Here is a 16641-nt window from a genome sequence, read left to right as displayed (position 1 = left end):
CTGCGGCACCCGCTGGCCGCTTCGAATCAAATTTCAAACTCCAGTGTCCCGAAATCCAGTGTCTGTAGCAGATACGAGATTTATTAGCCTGACTGATTTGAAACCTGATCGCGGCGAGAGCGCGATAGATTTGGACCGGGGTCTACCGGGAACTCTTGGAACGAGGGACGCCTGGAATGTCCGAGGACCCTTTCCGTGGTTTCGCGTGGCCACTTCATCCTCCACGCGCTCCAAAGTGCTCCAGAATTCGGTCCCAGAAGGATGCTTGAGCGGAAGAATTCCCGCGGATATCCGATCCGAAGCCGCAATCTTGCGAAGGAGTTCGGTGAAGACGCGATGGCCCCAAACGGTGCCTCTTCCGTCCGGTCGTGTGCACGATAAGGCACAGTCACGGCCTAGCATAAAACGTGACGCCACGGATCACGCATGTTGGTTGGTCCCTCCGGACGCAGCCGGAAGTTACTGCGCTGCATCGTATTCTCGTGCTCCACACTCCCTGGAGCCGTTTTCATCTGGAGCGCTCGGATACTATGACAGTCATTGTGTGGCTGCCGCGGCCAGAATCTCCACCGGCTGTCCCGAGGACCTCCCTTGGGGAGCGTAATTAAGTGGCTGGTAGTCGCGCGGGTGAGGATGCAATCGCGCTCGCCCGTCCGGCACGGCCGCCTTTTAGACGGCAACGGGGGCGGCCCCGGGGTTCCGGCGACGCTTTAAGCGCGGAATGATGACGACAATCACGAATTACAAGCAATTTGTTGTGAGATTTGCTGTGCGGTCCCCGTCCCGATTGTTTCCGGTTCACAGTTTTACACCGCCCGCGCCAAAGGATTCACTGCCAGTCATAAACGAAAGGCCGCGAGCGGCTCGAGGGGCCCCCCAAAGGACTCCGTGGACTCGACATTTATGTTTAATCACCAGCACGACCGACTCGCAACTCCATGATTTAAGGACAAAGGCAAGTGGGCACTGTCACGAACGGGATAACGCGAAGCCGAAGGACTATTGTCCCGCAGTCGGAGTGATTACGGAAAATGGCAGCCACTTTCACCGGAAGCCGTACGATGCGACCTAAAAACCGGTTCCATTACACAGCCACGTCACCTAGTTTTCTTTTTGCTGCTCTGCAACGGCTGGCTGCATCACTTCAGTTGCAATCCATCCAGTGCACTCCGAGGAAGCGCTCCAGATCGATCGAACTGAGCGGCAATTAATTTGAAGGCACATCGCGTTCTCCAAGTAGGCCACGCGAGCCACTTCACCGCGACATCAATCAGCGAGCCGAACGCACCGCAGAGAATCGGTCTCGGGCACGCAACCGAAACCCAACATTAGCTACATTGAAAGGGAAAACATTGTCAAAGGGAGCGCCCCGAAGATGGCCACGCAAGTGGCAGCCAGACCTTTGGACGAAACAACGATACGGCCAAACGGACACACGGCACGGCGGATTAAATTCACCTCATTGTGGGTAAATGTTTGCGTCGGTCTTGTCGGGACCGTTGTATAGACCCGTCGCATGATGACCGTCTCTTGGACGGGAAGGCTCCGTTCCTCGGAGTCGGACTCGGAACCAACCAACGTGTTGACCGAAGGCAGCCGATGAATATTTGAGTGAAAGCTGAGCCAGAGCTTGATCTTCCAGCTCACCGAACCACTGGCAGCCAACTACTGGCAAGTCCCCGGGCACCGTAATTGATCTTTGAGATCGGCCTTTGACAGATGCGGTGCATAAGAAAATCATTGGTCCGCCGTCGTTCGGTCGTCGAAGTGGTGAGAGATTATTGCAAACAGGAATCGGGACTCCAGGGTACACACAAGGCGATGACGATGGGTCGTGAAACGGTTGTAATGACATTTACATAGCGTCGCCTGAAAGGCTTTGGTGCGGTGTCTAGAAGAAGCCACTGCAACGCCGCGTTCCGCAGTGAGAAATGAGACTTCGATGGTGTTGGTCTGACGTTCCCTAAGGTTCGTAAGCTCCTTAAGAAGGTTTCCCGACCGGTCTATCCCCTTGAAGCTCGTACCGAAAGAAGGCGGACCGAAAAGTAATTGGATTATTCGGGCCAAAGATTAATCGGAATAATTATCAAACAAATAGACGGCCAGCTCTCCAGGATGTGTTGTCCGGGTGGTGTGGTCAGCAGCAAATGTGTCACAGCAGGCAGGCAGGCCAAAACGGGAGGTTCAAAGGCAAGGCACCCCCCCTTGGAAACGCTGCAACGGTTTCCGGAAAAGCGTGTTTGATTTATGGCCTTTCGCACACAGGACGCATGGGGGGCCTCCTTAGCCTGGCGGTAGCCGGAAGTGCCAACTCATCACCACCAAGCGACCGCCCCCTCGACCCGGGACCGCAAAAACCAACCCGGTCGGTAGACTCTCTCTCTCTCTCTCTCGGTCTATCGCGTTTGGAGCAGATGATGCCATATTTTCTTAAAAACAAAGTACTAAATCATCCTGTTATCTGGAAAAACGTAACGAGACGGCAGAGAGTGTCTTAGCACCGGTACTGCACCCGTATTCGTTCAACCTTTAACCGGATTTAAGTGGAGAAATGGCGCTCGAAGATGCGATCAATTCGTTGCCTAATTCCTGCGAGACTCCCCGCACACAGGTACAAGACTTCCCGGGACTTAGCGGCCCAGAACTCCAAACTCACTTTAAGCCGACGGCATTTTAGTTCGCCACCACCACCACCACAAAGCCTCAGCGCAGGAAGCAAATCGCTGGGCAAACATTGGACAACAATACCTACCCGAAAGTAACTAGCTAGCTACCCAGCGTGACGTGGCGTCGGGAAAAAGGGCAACCAGTCGGTCGGTCGTCTCGGTAACCCTGGAGCAGGAATTAAAAATCAAAGAGCTCGCCGGTCGCCGTGGCCTCTCGTGGCAAGCGCCAATATCCTCCGGGCGGGAAAAATCTGCTTCATGCTGGAGATTCCGTTCCCCGGGAATCCGCTTTCAGCAGCAGCTCCCGAAGGACTGCCGGGACGGGGGCCCTGTCTTACTTGTCGGTCGGTCGCCCGATCGCCCGATTCATTGTTCGTATTTGAATTGCTCATCTCGTCGGTGGCGACGGCTGATCGCGGAAGACGAGAAGAACCGGAGCAGCCGGCACCGGCGTGTCGGGGACCGGAAGAGATTTGCTGAAGAATCAGATTTCTTTCAACGGCACCAGCAGCAGCAGCACCGAAAACCTAACAAGACGTGCCACGGAGAAGGAGCGAACTGGCGAAAGAAAATGGGGCGACATTTCCCGGGAGCGATGAAACCATAGCCGGCGAAGAGTGCACTGCAATCGAAAGGCAAACAAAGCTCCCCGGCAGCAGCTCCCGCCGGGAGGTTGGCCAACTCCAGCCACGGCCACCGTCTGTTCCGGATGCGATTGATGTTCAGTTCGCTCTTCTGGGATGTGCTGCTGCTGCTGCTTCTAGCCACCCCCGGGGCCCAAAGACAACTGAACGAAGTGAGCATTTTTCACAATAAATCTATCCTCTACGGCTAACGCCCGCCATGCGCCGGTCCTCCGCCACCGCCGCAGCCCTGGGGCCACGCTGGAAGGGCTTCCAGAGTGGAAGAAATTAAATAAAAAGTAATTTTCAATAAATATAATTTGATATCATCGCTCTCCGTGCGCCGGAAGCTCGACCGGCGCTCGGGAAACTCGATACCAATAGAACCGTCGGCAACCCCTAGCGTCCCTTTTACTGCAACTGGTTGTACGTGTGTGTGTGTTGATAAAAGAAAAAGGTTTCGATTTCGCTCCCGGAGGGTGAAAATTGCTTCCTCATGCTGGCTCAATGGGGAATAGGGAAATCGAACGAATCCCGGAAAATCCTTAGGCGACCCGGGGTGGCCCCAAACAGGAAGAAAGGTTCCTGCTGACCAGTGATGGAGCAGGCCAGTTGGCACCAACACGCGGTAAGTGTGCGTACCGGACCGAGCCGAAGAACTGCATGCGGTTCTGCTTCGATCCGTTTCCGGCTGCGCTGCCGGAACCGGACGGTGGACGATAATCCTGACCGGGCGAGTTGCAAAGTAATTGGGTGTGCGGAACATAAATTAATTTTTGAAAGTGTTAATTAAAACCTTATTTTCGTCCAGGACTTTGGGTGCTGGCAAACACTGGGCACGGCGCTGGGCATAGTACCTTGGGGGGGCCTTTGTGGGCTTTCGGATCTGAGAAGGCCCAAGACCGATTCGCATCTCGTAGCAAACAAGTGATCTTTGGGAAAGCTTCCGATTTTGCTGTCTGAATAGGAATTTATTGATCGATTCCTGTGTTCCAGTGTTTCTCCGTTCGTCTCCAATTGCTGAGGTCGAAGGCAAGATATTTTCCTTTCGGTTACGCTGTTTAAATTAGCGAAAAGTAATTTTCCTTACGTTTTACAATGTGACTAAGCAATACGTTACGCGCTGCTTGCAGTAAATTCTTCTAGCTTATGGGCCAATAAATCGAAGATAATCATTTCGAAGAACGCCTTAAAACTTACCTTAAAACGTTCGAAATCTGTAAATCACCCTGTTGATGAAAAGTATAGTAAAAAACATAAACGGTGGCACAGTCTTCGATGCAGGGCTAGACCGCCTGGCGGTTGTAAGCGGATGAGTAAGTAAGTAATAGATAATATAAACATTATGTAGATATTACAGAAATAACGCCATCGCTTGTTTCGGACTTGCTGACCATTTTTGTCTTCAATAATCTTCGTGAGCAATTCACTTCATTACACATGGAAACAGCATAAAGTAAACGCAACTAAAGCAATAGCATCTCAAATGAGCTTTAAACCCTTGCAGTTTATTGCCCGACTACAAATACTGTAATGTCAAATACTGTAAAAAGATTCTCCAACAAACTATTGACAGAGAAGTTGCCTAAATTAAAGTTGTCTATTTAAACCACACGAACGCGTTTTCTTTCACTTGAAACTCACAAAATAACTCACTGCAACGGTGTTAAGGAAGAATTAGTTCTCTCCGTAATGGAGCTTGGAAACATCAATCCCACCACGGCCAAGCCGTGGCCACGGTAACCGATCAGCAAACCTAGCCTTCCTCCCCCGGCAGAGCCTGATTCTTAAACTAATCCTTTGGGGGGGGGGGGGGTTTCTTTTCGTATTTTTAGTGAACGAAAACGCGAAAACAAAGCCATCGTCGTCAGTTTGTGGAAGCGAAGAATTTATTGGAAATCTTTTTTTTCTATTTTTCTTGGTCCTGGCCAATTCTTGCAGCTTCTTCGATGAAATTACTTCCATTCCGGACGAGACACACACACACACAAGTGGGCATCGGTTGCGCGTCTGGCAGGTTGATGGAAAAGTTTTAAGCCACACGAACGAAGAATGTCCGAAACTGTTGTAAATAAATTATTATCCAATGAACGGTAAAATCTTCGCGCTCGCTTTCGCTGCCAGGGCCTCGCCGCCACCCGAGTCCTTCACCAGGCACCAGAAGTAGCCCTTCACCTTCGGATGGTTCACCTCTTTTCGAGGATGCTGTTACGCTTACGCTCTACATTTCCCGAAGAAGCAAGCAAACTTCTTTGGTATTGGTCGATGGTGGAAGGCCGAAACCGACAAATGCATCCTATCAGCCCACGATCCAATCTCACTTTACTCGCTTCCCTCATTGCCACCCTCAGAAACTCTTGCCGTCCGGCACCCCAGAAGAGAGCGAGAGAGGGATAGAGTTACTTGTACGCCGTCCCCGGCTGTTGGTCGACTAACATGAGTCAAATAATTTAGCTCAATAAATAAATAAACGTGTCTTATGTGCTAGCAGAAGTGGTGAAGCTTTCCGACGGCTGCCGGCCCGTTACGGGCGACCGAACGGTCCGTTGCCGAAGAAAAATGGCGGCACCTGCGGGTTTTGCGGTACGCCAAAGTTTGTTCCCGCTCCCTGCGGCCCCGTCGGTACGCCGAAAATGGGCGTCTGCATCGGAAACGGTTGCACCGGAAACTGGCCTCCACCGAACGGTCCGGGGAATCCCGGGAATGGTGGACGCAGGAAACCGGCCCCTCCCGGTGGCTGCTGTGCCGGAAAGCCCATCGTGGGCCGTCCACCGCCACCGAGGAAAACCGGTCCTCCCGCCGGCGACGGGAATGGATCCTGCTGTACGACGACCGCCGGTGGATCGTTCGGATTGAACACGATCGCGTTCGGGTTGGTGGTGACGGTTTTGTCCGTGGCCAACCGGAAGTTGATGGCGATATCGTTCGTCAGGTCGTGCACGCCGGGCGACGGGTTCGGTTTCTGCTGGTTCGCGTTGATCCGATTGTCGACCCGGTTCGATACGATGATCCGTTTGCGATCGTCCGCCGTCCACGGTTGGGGCCACTCGTCGGACAGGGGCCGCTGCGCCAGCAAAGGGCCATCCTCCGTTTCTTCCTCCGAGCTCGATTCGAGTAGCTCACTATGGTCACGGTTCCGTTGGGCGGCGGCCATTTCCGGAGACGCACTGAGATTCTCCAGCGGCCTCGAGGCCGCCTCGAACGACTCCAGTCCCGACCACTGTGCGGAGGACTGGTTCAAATACGTTACATTAATCATCACAAGGCTACAGGTTAGCGGGCTACGGATTAAACAACGAGCAAGCGCAACCTTTCGGGAACTCGATTAGTCTGTTAACTGTCGCTTTCGCTTTCTGTACAATTTTGATTTTCGAAGAACTCATAGTTTCATGTTTCTATACAGCGCCCTTGCTGGACGTTTCCTTAATTCCGGAAAAAGACAAACAGGTTATGTATTGGTTTTCTGTTCAAGCTCTTATCGAAAAGAGGCAAAGTAAAGAATAATTCCATACGTTGAAGGATACGATGATTATGTACAGTGCCATGCGTAGATGTTGTTAGATGAAGTTCCAATCATATGCAAGCAATAGTCAGGCATTATTCGTTCGCACTATCGCTCGGCATCGCATCGCAATGAGAACAAGCGGTTGAGTTCTTATCGTCTTTATTTACATCATTCACTTCAGTTCGCTTAAATGGTTAGACTTAAGGTAAAAATCGGAAGAGCAAACCCTGCCAGCGGTGGGCGGTTGACCGGCGGGTGTCCGCCAACCGCCTCATCGCCCCATCTCGTGTCCCACTCACTCGGTGGCCGGATCTCGATCACATCAATACTGTACAGTTCGGCGTGGAGTGAACGGCGGATACAAGGACCCAGCAACGCCCATCCTTCCAGCAGCGCCCATCGGGTCGAGCTACCCATCTCAATATCTACACCACCAAAAACCCCGCACCTCTTCCGATGATTCCACTTCCTAGAAATGCAACTCTCTCGCCTCGCCTCGCCGTCATCCGCAACTCGGCCGGTCGGCCGAACCAGTGGTGTGTCTGCCACGCACCTTTTCGCACACTCTAACCCTGCAGTTAATGGGCGGGAGTAAATAGTTCAAACTGTAGAGCAATGTACGGAACATTCGCATTGCACTCGCCGTATGTACATGCTATGTTGGGAAGGTACGAAACCGAGCGGAAGTAAGAGTAGGATGGATGAAAAAGTAAAGGACAGGCGTTTGAAGGGCTAGAGAGTAGGTCATTTCAATTCCATTCCAATTGCAACACAAGGTATGCGGTACACATCCGTAATTTTAACAGTCCTGGGCAGAGAGATCTTCATCGGACACCGCTCCTGCCAGCCTGCCATTGCACTCGGAGCCGATTGGTGTTATTGTGTAGTGTAAAATTTGAAGGAAGAGATAGATCAAGGTCCGAGACAGGAGAAGAATGTGTTAGACAAGCCATTGCGAGCATTCGGAAAATTAGGCAGCAGAGGCTGGGGTGGTAGTAGCTTCCTCAGCATCAGCATCAGCGGTATCAGTGGTGCTCTCCGTATTTACCTCCGGCTTCCCGTCAGCCGGCCCCTCCGACTCCTTCGGCTTCGGGCCATCGATGTCATCGGCCGCGTCGATCGTGTTCAGGTTGTCGTCGGCCGTCGTCTTCTCCTCATCGCTCGACTCCAGCTCCGTGTCGCGCTTCGGCGCCTCGGTGGCCGGGACGGCCGGTTTCCTCTCTACATCGTCCGCCCCGTTCCGGTTGCCCGTTTCCACCTCGGTCGGCGTTTCCTTGGGCTTTTCGGTCGGCTCGCTGCTGCTGCTGCTATCGTCACCGGCCGGCTTCACGTCGATCACGCGCACCTTGAAGATCGAGGTACCGAACTCGGTCTTCTTCGTGTAGTACGTATCGTTGATCACAACCTTGTGTCCGTCGATCACCTAAAACGAAAGGCAAAACAGATCGGAGTTACCACGCCTCACCGCGTTCGAGAACAGCGAACCTACCTTGACGGTGGAAGTCGAGTTGGTGTTGCCATCTTCCGCCGAATCATCGGGAATCCCGTCGGCTGGCCAGATGCCAGGACCCGAAGGCACGAAATCGCCCGCCGAAGGAATGCCGCTGAAGAACGGATTCCACGAACCGGCAAAGCGGTCCCGCATACGCTTCAGGATATCTGCAAGTCGGAGTGATGGTTGCCGCCCATTAGATTGCTTGCTCGGATTAAGTGCTCGCAAACTACTCACCATCCAGGTATCCGGTCAGATGCCACGAGAACGGATTGTACGACGGGAAGTAAACGGGCCGGACGGGGACCGGGGCAAAGTCGGCCGTATCGATCACTCCGTCGAAGCCCTCGAACGACGACGGGTAGCGGTTGTAGTAGGTAGGACGCTGCGCCGACAGGGGCACCACCACGTACTCTGTATCATCCGAAACGTCCGATTCCTTCTCCTTCGCTCCGTAGCTCGCTGTAACGATAGGCACGCGACGTAAAAATAAATCATCAACCCGTAAAAACGGCTAATCAATTATCGATCATCATCATCAGCAGCAGCAGCGACCGCAACGGCAGCGCTGCTTAATGCGTATTCCAAAAGTGCTTCATCACAGCGCGGAGTTCTCGATCAAGGTGAAATCGATTTGACGCAGCAAAATAAACCTCATCTCCAGCGCCCGAGATGGGTGTGGCCACATACCTAAGGCGTCGTCTTCACACAGACACTATAAACGGAACTGCACTCCGGCGGAAAGGGTTTCCGGGCACTGCGAAAAAAAGCGATGACACAAAATCAATGGTAACTAGGATTAAATTCAAAGGGGGGTTCAACCCCGCGGTGCACAGCCAGCTGCTCTGTTTTCACTCTAATATGTCCGCGTCGTCGACAGGCAAAACAATATTGCGTACGCACGTTCCCAGTGCGTGTGGGAGAGAAACCCGGAGTTGACCCGGAGCACGGTGAGAAAGATGAGCTCCGGAGCGCGTACCTGTGTCGTGAGATTGGCGAGGAGGATGGTTCACTACTACGGATTCAGCGCGCGCTTTTTCGCGAGCCGCACTCTCGGAACACGTTTTCTCTACTAACCGGTGGTCGCTGCTCGCGCTGGCGCTATATATGCGGGCGACGGCGGTGACTCACGGCGGCCACACGGATTGTCATGTGGCCGTTTCGCTCTGTCCGTCGTCCGTCGTCCGTCCCGTTCGCGCCACGGCGGCCAAGGCGGACGCAAGCAACCAGCGAGCAACAGCCCCAAATGCGGGCCGCATCACCGTCCCACCTCACCCGTCTGTTGCTCTCTGTTGTGACGGTTTCGGTGCCTCCCGTCCCGGAGCGGTGAAAGATAATAATGTTAGTGCCGTCGTGCTTGATGGCGGACCCCACTTGTTGCTGGTTTAGGAATATTTTTAAGGGTCGTCTTCTAAAACTCATCTATCGCACGGAGATGTTGGGGCACGACCAGGGCTGGCGATGGCACACGGAAGCTAGAGTCGTTCTGCGACCTATACAGATACCTAGCAAAACTATATTTTAATAGCAATATAATCATCATCTGATGAGGAAGCTCCGAGTGTGCAGAGAACGATCAACGCCCGAGGAGATATTTTCACATGGACACTTTTATTGAGCGTCTGACATTTCCTGAATCGACTCCGATCAAGTGTCGCGAGAGGACACGTGCAAAAAAAATTACTCACCTTCACCGCCCAGAAGTGATGGCTCCGTATAAGGGGCGGAAAGCTAGCAAATGGCATCGCCTTCTTCCACTCGAAAGTACCTATAGCCTACCCTAGATCAGTCTAGATCTGTTCCTGATTCTGCCCTAATCCGTGTTGCGGCGGCGGCGGCACCGACAGCGCTTCCAATTCGGCGTATCAATTCCAAACGCGTGTTGACAGCGAGGACAGCAATAAAAAGCGCAATCGGATATCGATTAGTGTCTCAATCCTAAACTGGAAACGTAAACAAACGCCGATCGATCGCCGATAAAGATGGCGGTGGTGCTGGTGCTAAACGGAAATGCCGTCAACAGAAACGGAACTTTCTAAGCAGTTAACGGCCGATGGATGCGTCTCGGAATGGCTCGGCTCGGAGTAACTCCATAACTCTGCTGCCTGCGGCTGCGGCTGATCAACCTGTCACACATTCCAACCGATCATGGGTCCATCCGAACCGCATCGAATTCTAACCTCGACAGCCAAACGGTCCACTGGAATATTGTGTGGGGCGAAAACCAAACAGTACATCGACGTGACAGCGAATGGGAGCGCGCACCCTGGAATGCATTTTTCACGCCATCGCGCGCCCAGGGTCCACCGATCGGTGTGGGGACAGCCAGCGAGGCACGGCCCGTCAATCGATCGGCCCGGTGTAGGCATATCTGATCACGTCACGCTAGATGGAGTGTATACTGCAAATCGGGCTGCATCTGCCGGTCGTTTCTCGCATCCCTGCCCAAGGTCTTGCCGTTATTATCTTCGGTTCGGTTGGGTCCCGCCAAGGTCGCGGCCGGTGGGTGCTGTTTTTTCCCCACTCGTTCTAGAACTTGGCCTTACCCTAGCCAATAGCAGTGGCATTCAGTCCAACGCAATCTAGTCGGTTGTCATTTCTAGTGGAACGAAGTCAGGTGGAAATGGTTACCGCACCCTAATTGCAACCGGGAAAGGACGGCGGTGGAGGGAAGGCCCCTCATGAATGCGCCATTTTGTTCCGGCATCGTTTTTTTTTTGCTCGGGTTTGTTTCTTTTGTTTTGCACATTCATAATTTGCCTCTGGGATTTCTGCATCAAAATAGTCACCTTCTTGAAGCACTTGACTGATGTTCGTTCAGATGTGGAAATAGTTTCCACGCGTCTCGTATCGGGCGATGTTGTTAGAAGAGAGTTCGATCAAACAAACCATTCGCAAGTGAAAGCTTCGGACCTCGAAGAGAGGTTCAAAAATTTGAGACCTACGGTTCCGCCCCGCAGCTCGCTTTCTGGGCAGCCATTTATCGTGTTTCTTCGTTCTGCATCATTAGCATAGCCATTATCGTTTAGGGTCGCGTTTAAGTGAGGACCGCTTCGTGACATTTTCCGAATGCCTGTAGCAGATGCTTGTTGTAAGTTTGTCACCGATAGAAAATGTCTACTTCATGTCCATGGAAGATTTCTTTGTGTGCATTCAGTAGTGATAAACAGCAAAAAAGACACCCACAAGCTGCTCAGGAGCCCAGCAAACGATGACACAAGTGTTCCCCGGTGTAGCTTAGTCAGAGACGCATCTGCATCACGCAGGGGCTGGAATTACAAATTTAAACAATAGTTTCGTTGTGATGTATGACGATCGAGGTGAAATAAACAGTTCCGGTGCCGTGTGATAGCTATCGCGACGTTACTCACCCCGCACAGTAAGGAAGGTGAGAGATGAGTCTTAACCGTAGCAAAGGTTTTTTTAATTTCTTCTACCAAAACACCAATAGCTTATTAAGGTTTTATTGTGCGTTAGCAGAGGCAAAACGAAACCAGTTCTTCGACCGCCATAGGCTACGAACTTGGGCTTTTCGTTACGGCCAACGAGCCGTTGTCTAATTTAATGATGCTCTCTCACAATCGGTCAAGGTAGATATGATTTTTTCTATCTACCACTTATTTCGCTGCATTCTAGTTTTGTAGTACTCAATTTCTTTCACATAACATTAATTACTGCGCATAAAGCTGCGGTGGCGATGATTTTCGAGATCTCTCGCCAGCGATTACGATCGATCGCGCCTGGCTCATCCAATTGATTTAATTTAAACCCAATGGTGTTCGGCCCGAGCTGCGCACACGTGAGAAGGTTGGCCCTTGGAAGGCACCTGCTTCGTGCCTGATGATTTATTCGTCCCGAGGGAACGGCAGATGGCCGGATCTTTACCCATTCACCTGCACCAAGCCGGCGATAATTGAGGAGATGCTCACGTTTTCCTGCCTATCTGGAACAGTAATTGGCCGGGGAATGACAGATCAATTCGCATGCAAAACGGAACCACTTCCACCTCTAGGCTCTGCGCAGTGCGCAGTTGGCTGCGCTGCAGTCACTGACCGTGCCTTAATCTTCCCGCAACCTTCAAACGCTCAGCGCCTCGGCCGGGCCGCGTGCACGATCAACCATTACTCATCGAAACCGGATTTCAGCGCGCGAATGATTCGAAAGATTTGTGCAGAGATTGGCCGTGTTTTGCTTCTTTTCTTTCGTGCCATCTGCTATTCTAATGTTGCAGCATAAGGCCACGCTGGAAGCGCTCCAGATTGCGTTAAGAATCGATAGCAGGGGCTGTGCTGTGCTGTCAACCCTGCCATAGAAACCGTTGGCAAACCATGTTGGAAGCGAGAGTTCCATAATTAACCCGCCGTTGGACGGTGGGATCCCCTTTTGCCCTTTCGGCCGCCGATTGGCCAATGTTGAAGCACACCTCAGACAGACCGCAATAGCCATCCACTAGAGGTCAAGCTGAGTCTATGCTGCAATTGCTGGGTGTAGAAATGTTTTTGCCACCAACCGCGCCAACTCTCGAGAGGCATCATAAGCATTCGGGCGCTTGAACGCTGGCGGCAAGCCGCCATCAATCGCCACCGTTTTGCTAACGTTCGTTATCGTGTTCGGGACATTTGGGTCGAAATATTTTGGAACCGATGGACTAATCTGGCTGGAGGCAGAAGCAGCGTACAATTGTGAAACCCGGCGCTCTGTATCGACACGACGGTGTATGTATAACGTTTATTTCGATTTTAATGTACCACCCTTTACCAGCTGTCTGTTAGCTTAGTTAGCCGTCCATAGGACACGGTAGGGGATATGATTATTCAATAGAATATTGCGACACGCAACGTGGTTCTAGTAACAGGTGTAGTTGTGGTATTTCTCACAGATTAGATTGATCTACTTCGTTCCTGTCCACTCGCCCGTTGCTTGGGCGTGATGTAACGATGCACCGAGGCAACAGCAATTAACTCCATTTGGACGATTCCGCATCGGTACATTAACAGCCATCTCGCTTGCCGGAACACTCTTCGATGGGATTTATATTCGAGTAACGCTAGCTTTCGCATCCCGTTCAACGGTTCATCCGTAGTCTCAACCTTAGGCTGAAGTACAAGACAATGTGCAGGAAGACAATCCAGACGGACAGCCCAACCACATCGGTCCAGTATCGGTCCGGTTCCATGTGCAGTGCTTCCAGTATTTTGCTCGTCTTCCGGTAGTAACAGAAGATCTCTTCACAGCCCAGCTCCGTCCGGTTGTGGCCGTACGTAGCTTGCACCAGCCCCTCGAACCCGTAGCGAAAGTAGCTGATCAGCGTAAGCGGTTTGAAGCAATCCATCAGCTCGTTGTAGCGAATGAAAAACCCAGAGAACAGCAACGCTGGTATGATCGAGGCAGGCACAATGAACGGGCTCACGTCGATCGAGAACAGACAACCCGCGATTAGGCCGTACACCTGCGACAACCAGCCAAACAACACGCAGATGCCCCAGAACATCACGATACGATCGGTTTCGTTGAGCTGCCCACTCAGGTAGTACATGATTAGCTGGAACGCCGTCACACCCGTTATCATCCACGGGAAGTCGGCCACAAGCTTCGAGAAGTAGTACGCCGAAACGGGATAGTAATTGCTCTTGTGCTCCCGCACGAACACGGCCATCTCCAGTGGAACTGTGGAACATAATGCATGATTTAGTAACCGCAGTCGGGGCGATAACTTCTTCCGGCATAACTCACACGTCAGGATCACGGTCATTGCATTGGCAAAGATGATAAACATCAGGAAGGCAATCAGCAGCGAAATGTTCGACAGCACCTTCGACGCATCGTCGCCAATGTTCAGAAACACGAACCCGATCGTGAGTCCGAACAGTATGTGGCCGAACAATCGAAGTCCCATCAGCGCCGGGTTGCGTATCGTACCCAGCGAGGTGCGTCGCGTCAGGATGCTAAACTGCTTCCACCACCCGATCGGATACTGCGGGCCACGTCCATCGGCCAGAAACTCCGTGGAACCGAACTCCTGCACTCCTGTGGGAATGCAAATTAAACGATCTGCCTGGCTGTCTCACCCTAACCACTTACCGATGCTCATCGTTGCGTTAACGGATTTTTCCGATTTTGTCATTAGCTTTTCAAAGTCCGCATTGCAGTGGTTGGACTTGGACGCGATTTTTAGCACTGAAAAGTGGACCATTTCGAATCACTACAAATCGCTCCAATGCTCAGGGGCCGCCCGGTTTCCACATACCAAAATCCGCCCGGTTGTAGTAGGGAGGACACTGGAAGCCGGCCTCCGCACATGTCGGTATTAGATCGTCTAACGATCCCTGGTACATGCAGCGGCCATCAACAACTACGTAGATATCGTCGAACAGCTCGAGTAGCTCCGAACTCGGTTGATGGATGACACTGACCACGCACCGTCCCTGGCGGGCCAAGTCCTGCAGGTAAGAGATCACCTGCAAAGACGCCACACTGTCTAGTCCACTTGTAGGTTCGTCGAAGAACATGATCTGTGGATTGGAGACGAGCTCTAGCCCGATCGAAAGGCGCTTCTTCTCGCCCCCGGAAAGCAGCTGCGCCTGCGTGAGGGCACATTTCTCCAGCCCCAGCACCGCAATCACATCGGCCACGATCTTGCCCTTCTGCTGCTGCGTAATGGTCTTCGATAGCTTCAAATCCGCCGCATAGCGTAAGCTCTCGCGCAGCGTTATGTTGGGCAGCAGGGCCACATCCTGAGCCGTGTAGGCCACCAGCTGCCGGTAGCGTTGCCGATCGATAACTTCGTTGTTGATCACTATGTTACCACTCACGCCCTGTGTTCTATTTTTGGGGGGTACAAAAGAAAGCGACTCAAAATCGGCGTTCCATGAAGCGGCTACCCGAGCGCACCACTTACTTGAACCCACTGAGCACATTCAGCAGTGTCGATTTGCCGGCACCGGATGGACCGAGAATGGCCGTAAGACGCCCGGCTCTGAATATTCCCGAGATGTTCTTCAGCAGCTGTTTCTCCTCCTTTCGCTGCTGGATCAGATAGGTGATGTTTTGGAAGACCAAATTCGCCCCATTGTGCATCAGGGGAATCGATATCTCGACCGCGTGGTTATCTTCCATTATCTAGGCACACAGTACAATGCAAACATACAATTAGTTCGCACGCACAGCGCTAGCATACGCTAGACGCGGAGTGTAATTGGGCCCCGCGCAAATACGAGGTCACGTACAGTTCACGGGGAAAGATTAGAATTCGTTCACGAAACCACACTTCATCGAAAAACAGTTTCACATTGCTTGAATACAGCGGTTTAGACTAGACTGACTAGTTGAAACGGCACCTGATCTCGTACTGATCGAATCGGTCGCACCGTGAGAGAGGCCTAGCCACTGTTAATCTTTGCTCACGGGCACCACACATCAATCTTTTGGCTTTATTGTAAATTTTCCGTAATATTCCACTTTAATCAACGCATTACTTATGACTACGCCCCTCCGTAAGCTTGACGTCATGCGCGGTAAATACTTTACATACTTGCCCGCTACACCGGCTTTCCAGGCGTCTTTCTACACTGGTAGGGAACAAGTTACATCCATGTTCCGTGCGTCGTCTCCGATAAAACCGGTCCGCACACTAGGGACCACTATTACACACTAGACACTGACTTACGCGCATGTCTTATGGCGTTTTCTGTGACTGCAGCTCAGCGATCGGCTAACCGACTTGGCGCGCTGGTCGCCGATAATTGTGATTCACGCATTTCTCGGCTCTCGCTACTGTTGATTGAAACCCTTCAGGCATTACAGCAGGAAACTAAGTCCCGAGACACCGTAGAGCAGCAATAACTATGAGAATGGACCACCAACCGCGAGAATTGATCAGCAATTCCATTCCAGCCACATTCCACAGACGGAACTCAAGCAAAACGCTTCACACAAAGTTACTCTAACGTAGAGAGTAGTTGGAGGAATGCCTTAAACCTTAACTGTGAGTAGTACACGAGTTAAAGTCGCAACCGCGACGTGACTGCGAGCTAAACTTTTCCCGTGGTTCGTGCGTCAACTTCAATGCAAATGTTGTAAGTTCATAATAATACGGGACATATCCCGTAGTTACTTACTTATTGTAGCCACACTGTTCCGTTTCAGCAGCACGATGTTCACTTACCTGTCTCAGAAAACACACTGCCGACGAGTACACCTAACACGCGGTGGCCGCGTATGATACGAATGCATCATGGATGCGCCACTCCTACCGGCTATCCATTCTCGGACGTTAAATAGTGCCCGCGGATAAAAGCGATACGCTGTGGGTCGCCACTTAAAACTGGTCGCGGGAGACGTGATGCGGAAAAAATT

General features: G+C 52.0%; 2 protein-coding genes across 2 annotated transcripts; both read right to left on the bottom strand.

Moving 5' to 3' along the window:
* Positions 1-5750: 5750 nt before the first annotated feature.
* LOC128271163 (uncharacterized) lies at positions 5751-9438 on the bottom strand. The gene is made up of 6 exons (XM_053008603.1): positions 9418-9438; positions 9190-9265; positions 8524-8748; positions 8284-8453; positions 7843-8217; positions 5751-6521 (listed from the first exon to the last, which is right to left on the bottom strand). Exons 1-6 carry the CDS (start codon positions 9436-9438, stop codon positions 5814-5816), a joined length of 1575 nt encoding a protein of 524 aa, XP_052864563.1. The 3' UTR covers positions 5751-5813.
* A 3852-nt stretch (positions 9439-13290) lies between these two features.
* Positions 13291-15555, bottom strand: LOC128275209 (ATP-binding cassette sub-family G member 1-like). Its single transcript, XM_053013624.1, has 5 exons — positions 15185-15555; positions 14534-15108; positions 14368-14463; positions 14020-14313; positions 13291-13953 (listed from the first exon to the last, which is right to left on the bottom strand). The coding sequence occupies exons 1-5, from the start codon at positions 15400-15402 to the stop codon at positions 13352-13354; spliced, it is 1785 nt and encodes a 594-aa protein (XP_052869584.1). The 5' UTR covers positions 15403-15555; the 3' UTR covers positions 13291-13351.
* Positions 15556-16641: the final 1086 nt, after the last annotated feature.

Source organism: Anopheles cruzii, chromosome 3 (genome assembly GCF_943734635.1).
Source record: "Anopheles cruzii chromosome 3, idAnoCruzAS_RS32_06, whole genome shotgun sequence".
NCBI lineage: Eukaryota > Metazoa > Arthropoda > Insecta > Diptera > Culicidae > Anopheles > Anopheles cruzii.
The sequence above is the reverse complement of the archived record's forward strand: the minus strand, read 5'-3'. Positions and strand labels throughout refer to the sequence as shown.

Bases quoted from the DNA above. Each gene is read 5' to 3' on its own strand.
- LOC128275209 (XM_053013624.1), bottom strand. From the start codon at position 15,402: ATGGAAGATAACCACGCGGTCGAGATATCGATTCCCCTGATGCACAAT. The intron at 15,109-15,184 runs GTAAGTGGTGCG...CCCCAAAAATAG, and splicing joins AATGTGCTCAGTGGGTTCAA to AACACAGGGCGTGAGTGGTA. The intron at 13,954-14,019 runs GTGAGTTATGCC...TATGTTCCACAG, and splicing joins AATGACCGTGATCCTGACGT to TTCCACTGGAGATGGCCGTG.
- LOC128271163 (XM_053008603.1), bottom strand. From the start codon at position 9,438: ATGACAATCCGTGTGGCCGCC. The intron at 8,749-9,189 runs GTGCGTACGCAA...CTATCGTTACAG, and splicing joins CTCCCACACGCACTGGGAAC to CGAGCTACGGAGCGAAGGAG. The intron at 8,218-8,283 runs GTAGGTTCGCTG...CTTTCGTTTTAG, and splicing joins ACTCGACTTCCACCGTCAAG to GTGATCGACGGACACAAGGT.